The sequence below is a fragment of the Harpia harpyja genome, chromosome 3 (assembly GCF_026419915.1).
Source record: "Harpia harpyja isolate bHarHar1 chromosome 3, bHarHar1 primary haplotype, whole genome shotgun sequence".
Taxonomy (NCBI): domain Eukaryota; kingdom Metazoa; phylum Chordata; class Aves; order Accipitriformes; family Accipitridae; genus Harpia; species Harpia harpyja.
In genome coordinates this window covers 78,770,345-78,791,208 of record NC_068942.1, presented here as the reverse complement: position 1 = coordinate 78,791,208, position 20,864 = coordinate 78,770,345, and the positions used below count along the sequence as shown (strand labels likewise).

At 44.3% G+C, this 20,864-nt stretch overlaps 1 protein-coding gene across 11 annotated transcripts in view; it reads left to right on the top strand.

Moving 5' to 3' along the window:
- The window catches only part of FBXO34 (F-box protein 34), a 40,210-nt gene extending 19,640 nt beyond the window's left edge, over positions 1-20,570 (top strand). For 3 of the 11 annotated variants that reach the window (XM_052783559.1, XM_052783564.1, XM_052783563.1), the window contains 3 exons: positions 6,247-6,351; positions 8,849-9,045; positions 17,869-20,570. In XM_052783559.1, coding sequence (XP_052639519.1) covers positions 8,969-9,045; positions 17,869-20,059 — 2,268 coding nt within the window. In that variant the 5' untranslated portion in view covers positions 6,247-6,351; positions 8,849-8,968 and the 3' untranslated portion in view covers positions 20,060-20,570. Of the gene's footprint in view, positions 1-6,246; positions 6,352-8,153; positions 8,576-8,848; positions 9,046-11,619; positions 12,210-12,650; positions 12,776-15,121; positions 15,793-17,868 lie in introns of those variants that run through there. The other 8 variants (XM_052783562.1, XM_052783565.1, XM_052783566.1 and 5 more) reach the window with 6 other exon arrangements.
- The last annotated feature ends 294 nt before the right edge of the window (positions 20,571-20,864 follow it).

Genomic DNA, 20,864 nt, shown 5'->3' with positions numbered 1-20,864 from the left:
CTGAGCTTGGACGAGCTTTGCCGTGTGATGGCTGCAAGTGCCTAGTTTCGTATGACAGATAACTAGGGGGTCTGCTTTGATTGCGGCATTGCCAAGTGCTGTTGTGAGTCTCATCTGCATTGCTGTGTTATTCCTTCTGTCACTGGTTTGGATTACATCTTTATTTTGCTGGCTTTGACACCCTGCTGTCCCGTTTCCTTGCCATGCACGTGTATGACTTCATGCTGCAGGCCTAGAGCTGTTGGAGAGACGCTAGCACAATGCACGACGGTAGGCAAAAAATACGCTGCTGGATTGAAATGATGGGGCCTCATCCTGCCTGTAGTGAGCAGATGTCTCCGGCACCATGACAGATTAATCTTCTAATGAAGAGTGAAGATTGGCAGCCTTTGATGTGCAGCCTAATTGAAAATGTATGATTCTTGTGTGTGGTGTCAGTTAAACAGCACCAGCACTTAACAGCAGAGTCAGAATAACTTTAATTTCTTCAGATTTCGTTGAAAAGTTGTGTGGTGAGTTAGCCTTGGCCAACAGCCAAACGCCCACCCAGCTGCTCGCTTGCTCCCCCTGCCCAGCAGCACTGGGGGGACTAGGCTTAGATAGCTTAAAGGTCAAGATAAAGTCAGGGAGATTACTGATTACTGTTGTGGACAACACAAGAAAAAATAATTTATTGCTAGTTAAAATAGATTTGAGTAGTGAGGAACAAAGATAAGCATTAAACCACCACCTTTCCTCTCCCATTTCACTGCAGGGGATTACCTGCCCTGCCACAGAGCACCTCCTCTCTATCCTTCTCTGAGCTTGGTGGGTTTTTTCCCCCTCCTCTCTCTCTCTCTCAGGTATTTTTTTGCCCTTTCTTAAATATGTTTCCGCAGTGGTGCCAGTTGCTTGGCTGATGGGCTCAGCTGTGTCCTGTGGTGGGTCATGGTGGAGCCAGCTGGAAAGGGCCTGGGGCAGCCATGACCTCCTCCTGCAGAGGCCATGTTACAACCTGACACTAATTAGTGATTTTTTTTTTTTTCTTGTCTTAGATTGTAGCCTGTTCTTTGGGAGCTTTTTGTTTTGTTTTATAAGATACCACTGGAAAGACCAGTGAATCCAAAGCTTGTTGAGAGGGTGTGGGTGGTGGTGTGTCTTGTTTGTGGGTGAGTGGGTTGTTTTTAGATGCTCCTAATGAATCTGTTCTGTTGGAAGTTTTCTGTCCTCAGCAGATGTAATGTTGCACTTTGTTACAAAATGTTCTGTGAAAAATAGTTTGAGCTTCCTTTTTACATGAAATCTGTCTTGAAGTTGGGTATACTTAGTATAACTGTTTTCTTAAGTTTGCAGAGCAGAATTTTTTTGTAAACTGCTGACGTATAAATTTGAAATTTCAGAGTTCAGCATTCTTACATTATCCTCACAAGATGAAAGATGGTTTTCTCTGAAAGCATGAAGTCGGGACATCAGCAGTGTCCTAGTTTAAACAAAAATTTGGAAGGATTTAAGATTTCATGACAAGTCATGAGACATGGATGCAAGAAATTGTGGAAGATGCTAGTATGTGAAAACAGGGTGGATTCAGGAGTATGATAGAAAAATTTGGGCATTTTGAATTACAGAAATACTTGCAACTGATGGCACAGTTACTTACTAAACTTTTTTTTTTGAGTACTGTTATATTTAGTGTTTGTGTTGCTGAGCAAGGCTTCTGGTTGTTGAATTTGGGTTTGGAGACCCTCAGGAAAAATTTGAATGCTTTAGAGATGCCTAGTGAATGTTGCAACCTCTCAGCTCTGCAATGGGTTGGTGGAATGAATCCATGTGGACAAAATTAGGTTTTTCTGCTTTGAGTCTTGGATTTTTTGGTGCCTGGGTTTTGTTGCGAAGGTATTCACAGTGTATAGGACAGAGAAATCCACAATATAACTTTTTGGTTAAAGGGTAAGATGCCACAAAAATAAACAAAAATTAATTGCCCCTTATTCTGCTAAGCTATTTAGGGCTGGACCTGTGATCAGCATATATGGTGCTGTCTGTGTGAAAGGAGAACTGTCATCCCAAAGGCTGGTCCAAACCAGTTAGAGCCATATAAACCAGTTAAAGCCATATTTAATTCAGTGAATGAAGTTTCAAAGCGGATAAATTTAGTGTTTAACATGGGGTCACCTGCTGTAGGGTTTTCCTTATTAGCAAAGTTCTAAAGAAGGAACTGTATTTATTTACTGGATATTTAGAAGTTAGCTGTAGGCTTGCTCTTCTACTTTAGAAGCCATTTAAACACCCCACAGAGAGATGTACAGAAGCAATTATTACTGTGCATTTTGTGCCGTGGTGCAGGGGGACTTCTTGCCTATATAGTATCAAGTATGAGATTTTTGGTTTCCTACTAACATTTTACTTTGTCAATATATGCCAGTAAAATGGCCAGTCCTATGCTGGACTACATAGATTTAAAGATATGCTTGTCATCAGATGAGTATCACAAATGGGTTTATTTTCACTGGGTTCTAAGAGCTGCCACAAAACAGGCAAAGGAAACTAATTTTAAGCATTAGAGTGGGTCGTTATGCCGTGCTATTGGATCACTAACAAACTATTACTGGCTAGCTAGTGAGTAATTACTGTCAGGCAGGCCATGTGGTGGTCAATTTATTAGCAGTTGTAGCAAAAAGGAATCTACCAAATGTGTGCCAAAATGAGTCAAGTGGACCTCTCCAGCCAGGATCCCTAACACCCACAGGCGAAACAGGATGATGAAATTATTGTTGACAATCCTAATCTGCCACGTCAGTGTTGTAATAGTAATCAGGATCTTCTTTAGCAAACTAACGTTGCATTCTTGAAAAAGATGGGATTCTTCTTCTTGCTGGTTTTAACTGGCTTTCTCTAGAGGGGGACAGGTTGGATCTCTGTTGGCATTCAAGCTGATCTCTTTCATGTAGGGTGACCGGATTTCTGTCTCTGGTGTTTGTCCTAAAACTCCTTTAATGTCAATACTGCATCTTGCAGTTGTTCCTACTGTTCTTTGCATGTACAGGAGCAATCCAGTGAGACCTCAGCTTTACAAAACGAGGGCACAACGTCTCCAGAGCTCTGGGAGTGCTTCTTTACTATTTTTGGAACCAGTTCTATTGCTTCTATAATAGGAAGGCTTCTGGAAGCTTTCTCCTTCCCCTCGCCCCAAGAAAGTAGCCTTTCAGCTGAGCTTTCATTAATTCAGAATCTGCATGGCAAAACAAATCTAGTTTTATACGCTAAATAATTCAGACGTGGCTCATGGATCACGTGGCCTCAAATGCACAGCATTACAGTGAGTATCTTTACCCATACCCCATAACCTGAGGACGCAGCAGCTGTAACCCTGCTCAGGGCTGTTTAGCTACCCCCTGTTTATCATTCAGGGCACACCATAGATTTTGTGGTGACAAGGAGTGCCAAAGTAGGTGGTAGCTTTCTAGAAAGCAGAGTAATGTGTGATCTGGGTGGGTTTGTTGCCAGTGCTGGAGCAGCATTGGCAAGTAAGGGATTTATTGGTTTTGTTTTCCTCTTGGATCAAGCAGAACAAATCTAATGAGCCAGTTCTTAACTTCTTCCCAGTTGAGCAACGGATTATGTCCTTACCCAAATTGTGCAATGCAGCTAAAACCTTTCAGGAATAGTTGAACAAGGGAAACACTTGTGATAGATTCTCCACCCCACCTCCCTGCCCCATTAAAATACAGGGTTAACAAGGTGCAGCAGAGCTTATCTTTATTTTATTTTCTTTTTCCCTTCTGAGATTTTCCTTTTGAGGAGAGAGGGGCCGACTTAGTCCTTCCGATGCTAGCCACGCCTAGAGGAGAAGAAAGCATGAGAGCTACAAATTTGAAGCATTTCATTCTTTATTGACATGATCTTGGAAGGAAGACAGGTTCTCCCTGTAGTGCTTCATTAGAATAAGCATTTCATATGCTTATTGGTGCAGCAAGTAGCCCTGTTTGACAGCAGTGAAGAGTCAAACGTTGTCTTGAAGCCCTACATGCTCATTTCCCTGCTTCCGAAACACTCTGTATTTTGCACACTGTGCATTCAAAAGTGTTCTTTTCCACTGACATGAAAGAAGCTAAAAAACCACTTAGTGGCAGACACCTTTCCTGGCATGATTCAAGGCATGGATTTGAGACACCTGAGTCCAGTCTGAGTTGCTGAGAACCTCATCCTGCTGGGCTTTGCTAGTGCCTGCTAGGTCTGGGGGTAAGTGGGTTCAGGGAGCTTACCTCTCCTGGGTTAATTTTCTCCTAGTTCAGCTCCTTGAGCTGCTTCAAGTGAGAAATCAGATGGGAACCAGTGCTGATAACGGGGAAGGTGTGAAACAGCTGGGAGGAAGAGAGGGGTGAGACCCCATCATGGCAGAAATTACAGTGATGGAGAGGGCTGTGGGGCTGCACAGCGTTTTGGAGCATCCATGTGCTCCCCGCTGACATGGATGCCCAAGCTCAAATTTATGTGGGAATCTTCAGATTTCAGTTAAATAACTGCTCCATCTGGTGTTATCCAGGGTACAGAGTATGGATGGGAGCTTGGTGGAACTTTGAGAAGGGCTGGAGTGAATTTGGTGGGGAAATGAGCCAAGAGCAATGGTAAGGAGGTCCTGTTGCTTGGCCAGCTCTGATTGCCGGTACCTAGAAGAAGTGGTATCGGCAGGTTTTGGTGTGTAAGTAGACAGGGGAAGCTCTCCCTGTTTATTGCAGCTGGAGCCTCTGTGGCAGCTTTATTGCTTTTAGATTAGATAACATCAGATCTATGTAAAGTTACAACTTTCGACTATCAAACGGAGAGGAAGCTGAGCACACAAGGTTTCACAAGGCAAACGGTGTTTATGATGGTTCTCTAGCTTCCTGCTGCAGGTGAAGAGGCCAAAGTGCAGTTCAGCAGGACTCAGAGAATCTCATCTGATTGTAGTTGTTAATCTTTGCATCTCTTAATGCTTGTAAGTTGGATACAGTGTCTTTACTAAATAGCTAGTTTCATGCGAGGGTTTGTTGCCAGCTGCGGATGGATGGAAGCACAAATGTGAGGTCACTCTGAAACTCTTTGCAAGATAGCTTTAGTTTAAACATGCTTGTTTTGTCTTATTTTGCCTGAGGCTGTTCTAGTAAAGAAGTGAAACCTAGCTAGTGAACTTAGTGTTAAAAGGTAGTTCTTTAAGGTGTTTAAAATAGGTAGATACTACACAAAGAACAGTTAAAGAGAGAGGGTTGCATTCCTGTGGATGTCTAAGAGGCTGACTATGAGGACCTGGTGTATCATCTTGCTGTCTGAACTAGTCTGGGAGCTGCTGCGGATCGCTGGTTGTTACCATGGAGTGTGAATGTTGGGACTAGGGAAAGCTTTCTGTTTGGGGAGGGAGGGAGGGAGGGTGGGCTGGAGAGATGGCTAGGCTGGGAAATGGCAGAATTGCATGTCTGGTGAAATCTGCTTTTAGAGACAAGTATCATGTAACAACCTAAACTTGAGCTGAGTGGTGGGGGAATGAACTTGCAACCCTGTTCTTGCAAGAAAACAAAAACCCTCGTGGAGATCTCTATTATAAGGCCTCGGCGCTGGCTTTTTTTTTTTTTTTTTCCCAAAGGATTACCTGTCCCTCATAATGACTTTTTTGGTATTAACTCTTCTGAGTTCCCCTCTGAAATACTTGCCATTGCTTTCTTCTGCATCCTGAGTGTGCTGATGCTCTTTGCCCAGCTGATCCAGGGCGATGCGGAGCATCCTAAAGCTAGCCCTGCGTGGAGGTGGGGTGGTCAAGTCTGTTTTTACCAACAGTGTGGTTGTTGCTGAGAACCAAGTCCCGAGGCCAGGGCTTCCTTCCTAGAAAGCAAATTTTCTGAAAGGATATGACCATCCTTTGAACTCATTTGTTGATCAGTTACTGTTGCTACTGTTTAAAATACACTTGCTCTTGCAGTAAAGCTTTAGTGTATCGCTGCACAGATGAAGAGACCTTGACCCCCCCCATCCATGCTAGTTGAGTTAATACCTTACTTTTCCTAAACTGCAGCAGTGTTCAAAACCGATGATAAGACGGGGAGTTCTGTGGGACCATTCAGCGAATCGCTGTCCGTTGCTGGGAGGACGTGATGCTTACTGCTGCCAAAATCTGAGTCCTTCCCACATCTTATGCATAAAGGCATATGTTTGGGGGTGGTTTCAGAAAGGGAGAACAACATGACTAGGTTTTTAACTTCCTCTTCTGTTTTGTTTCTCTGTGCATCTGTATTTCAGTTTTTGGGCTGTACCCAACTGTGTGCAAAACTAACAAATCAGCTGAAGCACCTACTGATAAGGATCAGCCTTGGTAAAAAAATACACTGTGGTAGTTAAAAGGCAGTAAGTATCTCTGTGCTAGCTTGGATGCTGATTTTTTTTTTCTTTTTTTTTTTTTTTTTTTAATTCACAAGCACAGCTTTTTACTACTTACACAGTAGGAATTTGTCAGTAGCTTGCTGGCATTAATAGTCTATTTCAGCTCTTTTCTGTAGCCCAGCAGCTAGAGGAGGGGAAAAAGCATGCTTTGTATGGAGTTGTGTTTGGATCTGTGCTGCAGTGCCCATCTGAACTTGTCTGTGTCTATTTTGTCAGCTTTTGCTTCCCTCTAGTAGGTGCTAGTACCTTCTTAAAACGCATGACATCCCACCATACAATGCCTGTGCTTGGATCAGGGTTGTGACTGCCCCTGACCTGAACCAGTTCGCTTGATGGTTTTGCTTCTCCAGCTTTTTGCTGCAAACAAGATACCTTTTGGTTTCGATTTCTTTGTTTGGCTTTTTATTGTTACTTCTCAATTGATCTGCAAAGGAGTAGGGCTGGGACAAAACATCTGGTATTCCTAACTAGGAATACATGGAGAGAGTTTTAGCTATTGAAAAAGTGACTGGCATTCTTGAAATGGTATGGTTGCATTTATTTGGGTGTGGATATAATCATGTTTCTGTGATACAGTTCCTGCTGAGTCTGAAATGCTAGTGTCAGTAAAGCCAGAAGGAAAGCCAGACAAAAGCTTGGATAGAAGTCAGAATTTCAGTGCCTCTTACTGATGGTTCATGGGAAAGTAATGATTTTGTGTTTAACTTTTGATTTTCATAAGGCGCTAGGCATATGCTTTTTTCTCTGTGAATTACTGTTTGTATACATATATTTTGCAGCCCACAAAACATCAGAAATGGCTGATTTTTTGTGCCTAGGTTTCACTCTTGCAGGTAGTCCTTGTTAGAGACTCTGGGTAGTCTAATGAAAATGGTGTTTAACTACCAAGCTTCAGTTTATGCTGCTGTTAACCACAGCAGCCTAACTCCTTGTCTTTCTGAATTTATGGAGTAGAGGGCATACTCTCATCCTCCTGCTCTGCCAGTGCAATGCCTCCGGCTTCTCCATCTGACATGTTTCTTTGCCTTGTGTAGAGCTCAGCAGAGGTTTCTTCATGGAGACTGAAATGTGTTTATATAATATTTTATATATTATTTTAGGCTCCTGCTTACTCAAATGTAGGCAAATGATTAACCTCTCATTCACCATCACTAGAGGAATTGTGAAATTGCTATAGCAGACATCAAATCAGATGGATCTAAACCAGTTTCTGTTTTCCCTGTCTGGACACTCATCCTTCATCACTTTCTTGGCGAGTGTGGCTGCCAAGTTAGAGCAGGCTTTCTAGGCCAGGAGTGTTTAGTGGCAGCGTTGAGTTGTAAACCAAATTGGTCAAGCACTGATTAACTGAGCCATGCATAGGTAGGTGCTCTTCTGCGTGGGAGTTTTTTCTCTCTGGCAGGTGTTGGGAAAGGGGCGATGTGAGAGGCTCCATCTCCGCGAGAGCTCTGCTGCCGGCAAGCACAAACCTCCAGCGAGTGCTGTACTGTGGAAATGCCACTGTAGGAATAGGGCAGCAGTAGGAGCACTGGGCAAAGCTGCTGAAAAGGAGAGAGCAACCTGCTGCACTAAATCACAAATCCCCTGGGGACACAGCTCTATAGTTAGCATTTTCAAATGGCATTCCTTTATTACGGCATCATTGTGCATGGTCCTCTAGAGAGGAAGCAAGTGATCTTTAAAACAATCTGCTGGCAACTCAGGCTTGAGTATTTGAGTTTTTCCAGGGCTCTTTTGCTGTGTCACTTTTTCCTTTTATGTTCCAGCTCGAAGGTTGTTGTTCTTTCACTGTCAAAGTACGTTAAAGCGCCGGTAATGGTGTCTACTCCAAGGACAAGACGTAGAAGGCAGCAACCTAGTGCGAACGAGAGATACGGCAGAACAGTTTTGTTTTGGTGAAATCTGCTGTCTTATCTGTGTGTGATGCAAAGACGGGGCAGTTTTCACAAGGCTTGGAGGCTGCATGGTGGCATGTTTTTTGTCCTTTATGAAATCTGCCACATTATTTTGATTAGAACACTAACGTAACTCCTGGCAGTGTCAAATCTTAACTGCTAGCACCGATTTCCCTCCAAAGCTTGATGCGGTGTTAACAAGCAGAAAGATCTTGTGCGTCCTGTTTTCGTGGAGCTCGGAAGACAGCGTGTTCCATGGGAGGTGCCAAGGTGGTGCTGCAGTCATATATAAGGTGAAGCAGCATTGTTCGTGCAGACAGGCTGTTGTGGGGGGCATTAATTTGTATTTTAATGGTGTTCAGAAACTCCAGCTGCAATAATGGCATGACGATGTTAAGTTCTTTTATATTTTTATATATATGTTTTATATATATGTATGTGTATGCATGTATGTGTGTGCGTATGTATTTTCTCTCTCTTGGGAAAGAGTCCTTGTCCTGATCATCTGTGCTTCAATCGCTGCTGTACTGGAATGTGATCTTCTTATATACCTCTTGTTTGTTCAGTTTCTAGGTGGCAGAGACACGGTGAAGCTCACTGTGGAGCAAGGAAAGCTGATGGGGGAGCCTTGTGCATAACCCAGGATGGACTGGCTGTGACGTGCCTTAGCTGGAGAGGTAGTTACGATGAAGAGTTCCTGCAGAGCTGGCCTCCACAGGGAACCGCTGAATTCCACATCCTCCACCTTCCATCAAGTGAAACGGTATGAACGGACCGGCTGGTCTGCCTATAGTTAAGTATTTAGCATCCATTTAGTTAGCCTTCTCCTTACTTTCCTATTGTCTTGCGTGTCACTCAAATGTTTGGTCTAAATTCTTACTTTCGGGTAGTGTTTAAGTGAAATGTTGTAATGGCTTAAGGGCAGAAATGTTCTTTGACATTTTTATTTGATAATGACAACTGCAGATTCACTACAGCTGGTACTGTACTTGGAGAAATCTTTGGGTTTTCTAGCAACGGCTGTAAATCAATTTGGGAACATGGCTTTGAAGTAGAAGTTAATTGGAGAATGGCTTGTCATAGTAGGCTTTAAAACATGCAGTCAGCTTAAAGCAAGTGGAAATACTGGCAATCGTCGTGGTTTGTCTTACTATGGAGTAAGTAATTAGATTAGTTTAAGCTCAGATTTTGTATTGCTCACTCTCCTGTGTCTCTTATTAAGAAGAAATGCACGATTGATTTCAAACACTTGTGCTTATGTGACAATTAAGTGAACGCCTCTCACTGTGTCTCGTTATAGGAACACCATACAGAACAACTTGTCCTTATGCAAATGCAAGAACATGCCAGTTTGAGTTCAAGCTACTTGAAAATATATGTATCTTTTTTTTTTTTCTTTTTCTGAAACCAAGACTCTTAAACTTCCTCAATCTGGAGGAAGAGAGCCAGCTTTCTGGTTTCCAAAAGCCATGTGGGTTTAAAGCAAACTTTAGCCTTTGTTCTTTGTGGTTGTGTACACAGCATATACTTGCTATGTTAGTCTCTTGGTAATTTAGTGCTGCAAAAGACTTCCTGGGTCACCCAGCTCCTTGCTCTCCCAAGCAGTATCTCATAATCCCTTTTGTAAATTTAGAAGTCTAGCCTTAAAAACAATTACATCTTTTCTTTTCTCCTCCTGTAGATTAAGCCATTACTGAAGATGACAGATCTAGCTGTGCGATTAGGAGCCTTCATTTGATTCCCAGTCTGAACATTCTTGCCAGCTTATATACTCATTTGAGCTTGTGTTGCTTTTTTTTTCTTTTGCGTAAGGCCTGCTTCTTCTTTTCAGTGGTTTACCTCTTTTGCTGTGTTCTGTAAAAATGTGGTGGTATACCTTCACCTGTGGTTTTGCTGTGCTGAATGACCCAAGTGTTATCTAGTAGCTTCTTGAACAACAGCTGTCGTCGTTGTTCTCAGTGTGGATGAATCTCCTCTGAGTCATGTCAAAAAGCGTATGCTGTACTCCAGAGCAGATCTGGTGGGAGGGCTTTTCACTGCTGCCTTGAATATATCACATAATCACCTCCACTTGCCTCTGTTTCATAGATATGTCTATGGTGGCCAATGCACCTTTCTTAGTTACCTCCAAAACTTCTTGGTGTTTAGCTTTCTGGTGCATCACCAGCTGGATTTCAAAACTCTCCTCCATTTCTGTTACTTGGTGCTTTGTGCCTCTGCTGTATTGGTAGTGCCTTTCATTTCTGTGGGTGCACCTGTAGTACTTGTGCTGAAGTAATTCCTAACAAAATCAGAGTGTTCCCAAGGCTGATTCTTGAGGCATGTCTTTGGTTTCCAGGCTGGTGTTTTCTTATCCAGCACCACCTGGGGCTGTCTGCTGCAAGCCAGCTCCTTGGTCTGTTTTCCCATTCCTCTGCCAATCTGTCTTAACCAGTAAATCTCGTGTGCCTTCTGAAGTCCATGTGAATAAGAGATAGGACACTTCTCTAAAAAGATCACTGTTTTGAGAACCTTCAGGTTAGTCTGGCATATCCCTCTTCCTCCTTTTACTCTGTGTTGCCTTAATCCTCGCTTGCAAAACACCTTTATATTGAAGTCAGAGTACCAGGCCTGGAGAGGCTGCAATTTCTCTCCCTGCTCTTTCTCCCCTGCAGTGCCACCTCCAATGTGCCATATGTTTTATTAACTCATATTGTTGCCTTTCAAGAGGTTTATAAATCTTGCTTCTTGGCCTGCAGTTCATGAGTCTGTCTATTCTGGATTCTAAAACTGAGATGAGCCACTCCTTGCAATTTTCATGAAGCTTTTTAATCTTCCCCCTGCCAATGTTCTTGTTCAAATTAACCCCTGGGCTTTTGCCCTCGTGATCACCCTTACCACCCCTCTTTAAAAATGATGCAAAGGCAAATTTAGTATTTTGTGTTGTACCTAGAGTACTCTTAATCTCTGCCTTGACCTTGCTTGCAGCCCTGTTTCTCTCCCTGTCCTTTCTAACAAACTGAAGAACCTTTTACTATTTCTTTAAGTATCTTTGCAGTGGCTTAACACTGCACCAGTTCTCATGTTTATTCCTAGATCTCTAAGATAGAAGTTTACAAGTGATGTGACCTGGTGACTTGAAACCTGTGTCTGCTTCTTGTATCCTTCCCGAAGAAGGAATGTGTTCAGTTGGAGTTTCTTCTGTTCTTGTTTGGGATGTGTTCTTGGTAATGAAAACACCTTTTGACTCCTGGAGAATGCCTGCTGGGTTGTGCTGTCTGCAGTGAAATCCTCTGCACCGCAGTGCAGCTGACTTCATGAAGCAGTTCCTTTTGGCCTTGAGTTTCAAAAGAACAACCTGATGACTTGCCTTCAGATCTACTTTTGCTTATTCTTTCTTTTGAACTCTAATGATAGTGTGGTCCAAGGTTAATTTCTACAACCTTTCATGTGTTCTTATTATGTATGCACAAAAATGAAGACTAAATAGCATCACTTTTGTGTTGGTTCATTAACTGTTTGAAGAAATTTGTTGTGCCATGATGTCAAGAAAGGTCTTGGTCCTCTTGCAGTTAATAAATTAGAAAACAAATGTTAAATCTAGATATATTTCCTTCCAGAAATGTTTTATCTGTCACTTACCTGTGCTGCTCTGGGCAGCTTTCAGCAGAAGACCTATAAAACCACCATTTTTTTTTTTCTTACTGTCCTTTTGTGATTTCTTCTCATCTTGGCCTCTTCCACCACAGGCACATGTGCTACCCCATCATCTTTGAGCTACAGGTTTCTGGAGCAGCTTATAACCTTGAATACCAAATCGTTAAGTTTGTTTTGTTCCTATCTGCTTTACATCATCTCTGTCATCTGTAGTATGGTTGGGAAGCAGGGAGCATGGGTTTGAGCTTCCTCAGGCTCAACAAAGAGTTGCTTCTACGTCACTCACTTCACATTAAGGCTTTTATACAAAAGACTGGCAAAGCAATGGCACTTCTTCCTGTGTAAAATTTAGAAAGTAGCTGAGGCTGCTGTGTTTCATGGTGAAGGGTGTATATGTGTGTGCATTTACTTCAAAATGTGTTCAAAACTTATTAATGGGTGGGAGCCCTCAAACTGGAGTAGTCTGTGTGTTGGGCTTGGATGTGCAATCTGTCACCTGAAACCTCTGCTTGTTGAAGATGGTGGATTTTACGCATGATGGATTTTATAGCTGCTCCTGTGTGCAGCTGTATTTGGGTGTCGTCTCCCCCAAAGTCAGGTTATTTGACCACCTGATGTGGGTGAGCAAGCAGCGGGGGATCCAACGTTAAGTTAGGCGCCTACTTTGCATGTAGCTCCTCAGCTTTTTTGGGCCAGCTCTGCCTCACATTTGGCTTGCTCCCGCTTCCCCCAGGCTGGCCGCTCAAGTGGAGAGTGCTGCTTCAGCAGTCAGATACCTTCTGTTTACCTTCAAAGCCTGTGATAATCCTCGCTTGCTCTCCAGTCGATGCAAGAGGCGGTTTCACAGGCGTTAGAAGGTGGGTCTGGAGCAGTTGCTTTAATTTGAAGTTACTGCTGCAAGGGAGTGGGTTTTCTAGAAATCGGATGCCTCCGCAGCTGCTGAAGTCGAACCCACCCCTGGTCTGGAGCATCGTGCCTCCCAGCCCGCCTTTCTCTGAGCTTGGACACTTGCCACACGCCAGAACAAGCTCCAGTGAGTAGCAGAGCGTCTTCCATCCCGGCTGCTCGGCTGGGACTTTCCCGCCCCGGCAGAATCCGTGGAATGCCTTTGAAGCAGCTCTCTGTCTGCTTTGCCTTGCCCCAGCAGTGCAAAGGGGATGGAAATGGTACTGGAGATTGAGCCCAAAGGACCTACCAAGTCCTTCCAGAAATAACAAGTGGCTGACCATAGTTTAACTTGCATTCAGTACTCAGTCCTTCATAATTGTCAGTGTCCTTTACAGAGGAACTAAGCTCTATAGACAGAGAAATGGGATGCCAGGGAAGAGAAAGGCCTTGCCAGAGGTTATGCTTGGTGTGGGTTTTTATTGTTGTTGGGGTTTGGTTTTTTTTTTTTTTGGCTTCTGCCTTGTGTTAGTATGTCCTGAGGGTTTTTTCAGAGTTGTAGTTGGCACTGCGTGTGTAGTCAGCAACGCTAGGAACTTTTGTCGACTGGAGTTAGTGTTTACAAAAAGAAATCCACAGGAAACTTTGGAGTTTTGATTGAAATTTTCGCCTTAATAAAACCTTCCGTGCTTTGTGCAGAAAACTTGCAGTGTGAATATGCTGTTCGAGCAGATTATACTTTTTGTTGTTGTTGTTGTTCTTGCTGGCCAGAGGAAATCTTTTGGCTTCACAGGGTGTCGTGAGAGTCCCTGACCCAGGTGCAGTGAGGGGCATCTAGGTTCTCTGTGGACCGTAGAAGGTAGTTGTGAAAATTTAGCCTTTCCTACCAGTTTTTCTTCCAACTTTGGAGCTTCCACTAAAGCGACTGTTATTTTTTTAGGCTGCTATGATTTAGAAGATATATAAATACAAAAGAATGCAGAAAGATTCTGGCCGGCTTGGCACAGTAGCTGATGGGCCTTCCCTTCAGTAGGGAGAGGAGGGGTGCGTGCGTGTCTGCACATGTATAAAGGCATATATTTCTATATCAACCCTGTGTAGTAACTAACTTGATAAAACTGTAGTGGAAACAAGCTGTAGTTACTACTTGTAAAAACAGCAGTGTCATTCCAGAAGTTTTAAGTATCCTGTTTTTCAGACACGGCTGATTAGAAATAGAAAAACTGGCCTTTTTATTTCATCAGCTTAAGGATGGAATAGCAGTATAAAGGCAGCACTGCTAGTTGTTTCAATGCTGATCATTCCTGGCAGAATTATCTCTTATCAGCAATTCAAAACCGCACATTTGGGATTGAAAACCTTTTATGCTTACTCCATGAACTTCTGAAGAGTCGTTGTCTCTAAAGATAAAATTAGAAACTCGATAACTTAAAGGGTGGAGGAAAGCAAACAGAATTGTTCTGGAATTAAGTATCATAGGGAATTGTCAGTGACTTCACCTTTTAACAACTATTTTTGGCGTTTTTAAATATTTAAAAACTTACCTGCAGCTGCCACAATTCTCAGCTTGCCAGTGCTGAAATGTTGCAGAAATAAGGTAGTCTGTGGGTGGGGACTGGGCTCTGGTTCATCTTCAAAGCAATTTCTGCTGGGAAGCCTTGTTCTAATTCTAGGAGCTAGAAATGAAATGTGCTGCTGACGTGCAGGGAAGAAGCTATGTTTGCCTAAAAGTTTGTTCTTCTTAATGTTCACAGCAAAGTGTGTGTGGGGTGGGGGCTTGTTTTTTCCAAGTGACACTTTGGGGTAAGGTCCATTACTAACATCCCTTTCAAAATGGAAGTTCTCTTCCCTGCTGCCCAAAAACTGGGAGGCAGGTGGCACTGTGATTGAGCTGGTCAGATGAAGTTAGCAGTATTCTTTATAGCTGTCTGAAGTTATTAAATGAAGGTTTTCTTTAAATCTGGATCCATTAAAACAGTGCAATGAACTGAATGCTGAATTCAAATGAGGCAATTATTCTGGCAGTAAAACTTCTGACTAAGGCATAATTTTGTTATGTAAATTATAACTTTTCAACCTTAAATGGTATTGTTGGCTGAGCCAGAGGCTAACTGAAACATAGGAGGAAATATAACCTTAAACGAGAAATCTGTAATAGGTGAGGCATAACTCTACCCTTTGTCTTTCTCCATAGACCAGAAATAGCTGGGAGCAGCTGAACGAACTTTGCTGGCTAAACATGTCCTCTAAGCATGTTGGGGTAACCAGTTTGGTCCTGTTTTCATTCGTATAATACCTGGTCTCACCTTCGTTTGCAGCTTCGCTTAATGAAGGGTGTTGAACCAATTGTCTCGCTGGATTCCTGAAAACTGCTTGAAGAAAGCCTTTTAAAAACACATTCAGCTCATCTTTCAGACACCCTGGCATGAAAACTCATGAATGAAATTTGATCTGCTCCTAGCTCATGAGATTTCAACGTGCAAAGTCGTGTATTTAATTGTATTCACCTCTTCTCCGCAGGGTATGGTGGCGGCCAGCCATCGGAGCTTCTCTCTCTCTACTCTGAAAAAGCACAGCTCCAAAATGCCCTTCTGGATGGGGGAGGGAGGGCTGCAGGCACTGTTCTCTGCAGCAGCTTGCTGCAGTGGTTCACCTGCTGCCCTTCTGGGCTGGGCACTGGCCTGAGCACGTGGTGGCCTGATCCTGTTTAGCTATAAAGTGCCACCGAGCTAAGGCAGACGCTATGGAAAATGAGGCTGAAGTAAACTACAGCAGCCTTGATTTCCCATTCTCTTCTATTCATCTATTTCAGCACCCCGAAGTTCTATTTTTGTCAGATTATTTTAGCTTTTAGCATCCAACTGAGAAGGCAAACAAAATAGCTCGTTTGCATTTTGCAGAGGAGACTAAACTGGGAGGTGACCCAACTCCAACAAGAGCTGGAATTAGCGCGCAGAAGGCATGGGGAGAGGATTAACCCAGGGACTAGGTAGGTGTATCTGCAGTAATGGGAGCTCTCTTACCCCACCAGTCTGTAGGTGAACTGCAGATGGGTTTGGCACTGTCTGGTTGCTAGAGAGAGGTGGTGATCTTTCTATAAAATCAGGAGGGGAGAGAACATAACAGCATCCTTTCCCGTGTCTGCCTCCTGGCCTTCAAAGCACTGCACAGGACCAAAGGGTTCCCCTAGGTTTTGTGCACACTCGTAGAAAGGTGACCTAAGCCCTTCCTCTTGATGGACCTCCCCAAAACCTCTCTGCCCGCACTTGTCATCCACCCCCTTGCTATTTATCACTAAGGCCAGAAGGAAGAACCAAAACCTCAGGGGAAAGCAATGGTTAAGCAGCATGGCTGCTTCTAGTGCAGGAGGTTTCCTCTGCTTGGAGAGGTGCAGGCGGTGCCTGGCCGAGTTGCTGCCCTGGTGCACTCAGGTGTGTTGTGTTCGCAGCTGGAAGTGGAGCGCCTTGCTTTGAAAGCCTTCCCTTGGCTGGCTCCGCTGCTGTCTGGCTCAGCTCTCCCTTCTGCCATCGGTAACTCCGGAGGGTCCGTAGCCTAATCTGTGGGGCAGGGCTGCCTGGAAGGTCCCCAAGCTGCGCTCCAGGTTGCTCGTACGGCACGTCCGTGTGCGTTCTTGGTCAGCATCTGCTGTTATGACTTGCCTCTTACGGCCATCCTGCATGCTCTGGCGGGTCTGCTCGAGGGGTGGGTGAGCCGGGTTCCTTCCTCCTCGTGTGCTGACCCCACGGGTACCCTGCGTAGCTTCCACAGGGATGTCTCGAGGTAGGTGCGTGTCCTGATCGCAGTGCGGCGTGGCAGGGCAGAGCCTGGCTGTGTCTGATACAAACCTACCGTGTGTGAACCGCAGGTGTTAAAACTATAAACCCATCCGCCTTTGTAGATGTTACGGCTTGAGGTTTTTAATTAAAAGCTGTTTTTAGGCTAGAAATGCAATACCAAAGCAACTGGTTTGGTGGTGGCTGTCAAGGGAAACGTTCAGCGTCTGCATGTGTCCGTATCAGCTCATGATAAATGTGGCATTGAACCTGCTGTTCTTAAACTAGCAAGCATGGATTATCCCCATTTCAAAAAGGAGGCCTTTTAGTGTAACAATTCAAAGATTACCATGGAAACATAATCTATACTTAGTTCTGTAATATGCTTATGTGATACTCCTGGGAGAAGAGCCTGAAGTCTCCTGATAATTGCATCCTATGTGGCAGTGCCCTGGGCTTTTGTGTTTTTGAGCTTTGAATTGAAGATTACTGCAAAGGTGAAACAGAAAAGAGGAGTTGAGTGCCTGGGACCGTTGCAGGAGTGGTGCTGCTGCTGTAATGTCAGCAGCATCCAAGTGTCTCCTTCACAGCTCTTAAATTCTTAACCATAAAAACACATACTTGAAAGCAGTTCTCTTCAGCTGTATGTGATGCTTTGTCACTTTTGGGGGGGGCATCTGATGTATAGCATAAAAACCCTTATGGGAAAGTACACTAAATTTGGTACTATTGATATACCAAGGGATAGATTGCATTTTGGGTGGTATTAGGAGATTAGATATCTGCTGGGATCCCTGATGAATGTGATTACACTTGCTAATTTCCCTTTTCAGCTTTAACTGTACTTTATCTACTGAAAAGAAAATTATATATATATAAAAAATACATCTGGTAGCTAATATCAAGACAAACCCTTTGACCCACATGTGCCTTATAACTGTATTAAGAAATGAGCAGACAGAAGGATGGCTCTAACTCTAGAATGAACCTCTAGCTATGTTTGCACAACAGGTAGAACTTAAATGTTAGGATTTCTCCTTGCATCTCCCTGGAAACAGATTTCTCTAACAGGAAGATCTCTGCTATCCTTAAGATTATAATCCTCTTGCAAGAAGTTCTCCAAGGGTGGATGTTGTAGCCTGGTTGCTGCTTTTCCTTTCTTGTGTGGTTCCTTTTGAGGTGTGGGCTGCTATCCTAATAGGAGGCATGCTGGTGCCTACTCTGGGCCACCTTCTCTAATTCCAGGCAGGCATATTTTGCAACTATAACTTCTTCCCTTTCTGTTTTTCTAGGGTTTCTGGTATGCACTTAAAGCCATATCTCAAGTTACAGAAAAAAGAGCGATCTCCAGAAATAAGCCAGGATTCCCTGAGAGGCCCACCTATGAGCCATCAGAGATCAGCACAAGAAGAGAAATACACGAACAACTGCACCAAACTGAGCGTTTTCCCAAAACCCTCCCTTGTGACTCCATCCCAAAAGCTTCTGGGGATTATTTATCCAAATACTATGTGCAATATGAATGGGAAAGGTCCAGCGGATGGTCCGAGTGCAAGGGAAAAGAAGAACGCCCTGTCTGCAACGATCCACCAGGGAGAAGAAGGGGAAGGGCCTCTGGATGTCTGGGCTGTAGTAAAACCTGGCAATACAAAGGAGAAGATTGCGTTCTTTGCAGCCCAGCAATGCAGCAGTAACAACCGGCTAGGCTCCATGAAAATTAAAAGCACGTGGGATATCGACGGAAGAACAGCTAAACGCAGGAAAAAATCGGTAGATCTTAAAAAAGCCAAAATTCAACTGGAAAGAATGAGGGAGGCGAATGTCAGGTGCTCCCAGCCGGAGCCTTTTGCCTGTGGCATCGAGCACTGTTCGGTGCATTACGTGAACGACAACGGTGAGGGTGTGTTCCCGGGCCGGTCCCTCTCGGTGATAGAGATGGTAGCCTTTCTGGAGCAACGAGCAAGTGCTTTACTGGTAGACTGTGCGAAAACCTGCACGCACGCCTCTACTACGAGGCTGAACGCTCAGCCTAAAGGTGCGCTTCCCAGCTCAGACCCTTTCTCCTCCGCCGGGGCGTGCGAGGTACATGCGGAGAGGGGACCTTGCGGCAATAGCGAGCAGCAGCAGAGCGAGCCTGTGCGTGTGCTGGACATGGTGGCCAAGCTGGAGTCGGAGTGCCTGAGACGCCAGAGCGAGCGGGAGGCCGGGAGCCTCTCGCGGAACAACAGCTTCCGCAGAAATGTCGGGAGGGTGCTCCTGGCGAACGGCACCCAGCCCGAGGGAGAGGCGGGGAAGGTCTCCTCGGGGGTCCTGGCTCCGGGGGATGGCTTGGAGGAGGCAGGTGTAGCAGAGGCCGGCTACGGAGGACGGTGCGGTCCTCTGGGTGACGCAGAGTTGTGGGATGGCGCTGCCTCTGCTCGGCAGCCTTTTCCTTCTGGGCTGGATGCTCGGATGGGGAATGTGAACTCGGGACTTGCTCATGCAGTGTTGGCAATAACCGCTGGCAGGAGCGATACTGAAACGCGAATCGAGCCTCCCAGACCTCTGCCGTCTGCATGTCCGGCTGCTGCCAGGTTGCCACCGGATTCCTTGCAGAGCAAGAATGCGACTGTTGATTGTACGTCGAAAGAGCCTGTGATTTTGCCAAAGCAGAGTCTGCATCCTGCTAGGAAGGAGCCCTTATGCATCAGTATATCAGTCACCAAGACTGAGAAAGGATGCAGGAAAGAGAAGCTCTCTAACGCCAGTGGTAGTGAAGATCCACTCCCAGGGAGGCTGTTTTTCCTCCAGGCTGACCAGCCTGCTGCTCACGAGCAACAGCCGCTACGGGAAAGTACCCAAGAAAAGCCAGGAGAAGTAGCCCAAAATGAGGATGAGGATGCTTTGGCATCTGACAGATCATGCGTCAGAAACAGTGTCCCTACAGAGCCATCTGCCCTTTGTGTTCCTCCGACAGAAGGGGCTTTGCAAGTACTTGATGCTTCCTGCTTAAAAAGGCAGGTTTCGCATGACTTTTTGGAGACCAGGTTTAAAATTCAGCAGCTTTTGGAGCCTCAGCAGTATATGGCCTTCTTGCCTCACCACATCATAGTGAAGATCTTTGGATTGCTTCCTACGAGGAGTCTGGTTGCCCTAAAATGCACTTGCTACTACTTCAAATTCATCATTGAATATTACAACATCAGGCCAGCAGACTCCCGCTGGGTCCGCGATCCCCGCTACAGAGAAGACCCTTGCAAGCAGTGCAAGAAGAAATACGTGAAAGGGGACGTATCGCTGTGCCGGTGGCATCCCAAACCATACTGTCAAGCTTTACCGTACGGGCCTGGGTACTGGATGTGCTGTCACCGGTCTCAGAAGGGCATCCCGGGCTGTAAGTTAGGTCTTCATGACAATCATTGGGTTCCTGCCTGCCACAGCTTTAACCGTGCTATTCATAAGAAAACCAGAGGAGCGGGAGCCGAAGTGGAAGAAGAATATTAGTGCACATACACTTTCCTGCGAGATTGTTTAGGGTAGGAGGAGATTCTCATGCCTTGTGCTGTTTACAGTGTATATAATTGTCGTGGTTTTTTTTCACAGGGCTATGAAACTGCACATACTTAAACACAAGAGCCTTTACCTTTTAGATTAAAGATAGCTTTTAGTCCATCTATGTAAATAACACTATAAAAACTAATTGTACATACAGAGTCTACAGCTGGCTGAACAACGTAATCACTACAATGCAGCTATGATAGTGTTGCGGCTATAGTTGTGTGTGTTTTTAAGTGTCTTGTTTCAAAAATCTGTATATCCTGTATAATATATGAATGTTTCTGAGAAGAAACTCTAAATAGGTAAAGGTCAACTTGTTTAAAGAATCTTCAGACAACTTAACTGGACAACCTTAAAATTAGACTAGAACAGATCCATTATAGTAGTGTGGCAGTGGATAAAAAGAGAGGAATATTATTGTATAGTCAGAATATAAAAAAAGTTCTTGTCTACCCTACCCATGTTGTCTGTTTGGTTTTTTTGTTTTTTTGTTTGGTTTTTTTTTTTTTTACTTAAATAAAACATGCATTCTAGATCTGCCTTACCAGCCTTTCTCTTGTAAGACTTTTGCCCCAAACTAAAACCACTGTAAAACACATAGCAGAAACTTGGTACTGTGATGTTGCTCAGATGTGCAGTGTGCTTCCTGTAGAAAGCTAGTCCTCCTACTAAAAAAGAACCAAACCAACCCCTCTATATTACTTGGAGAACTCCCTGCTGTAACATTCACAAATTCCAGCTTTTCCTTTCC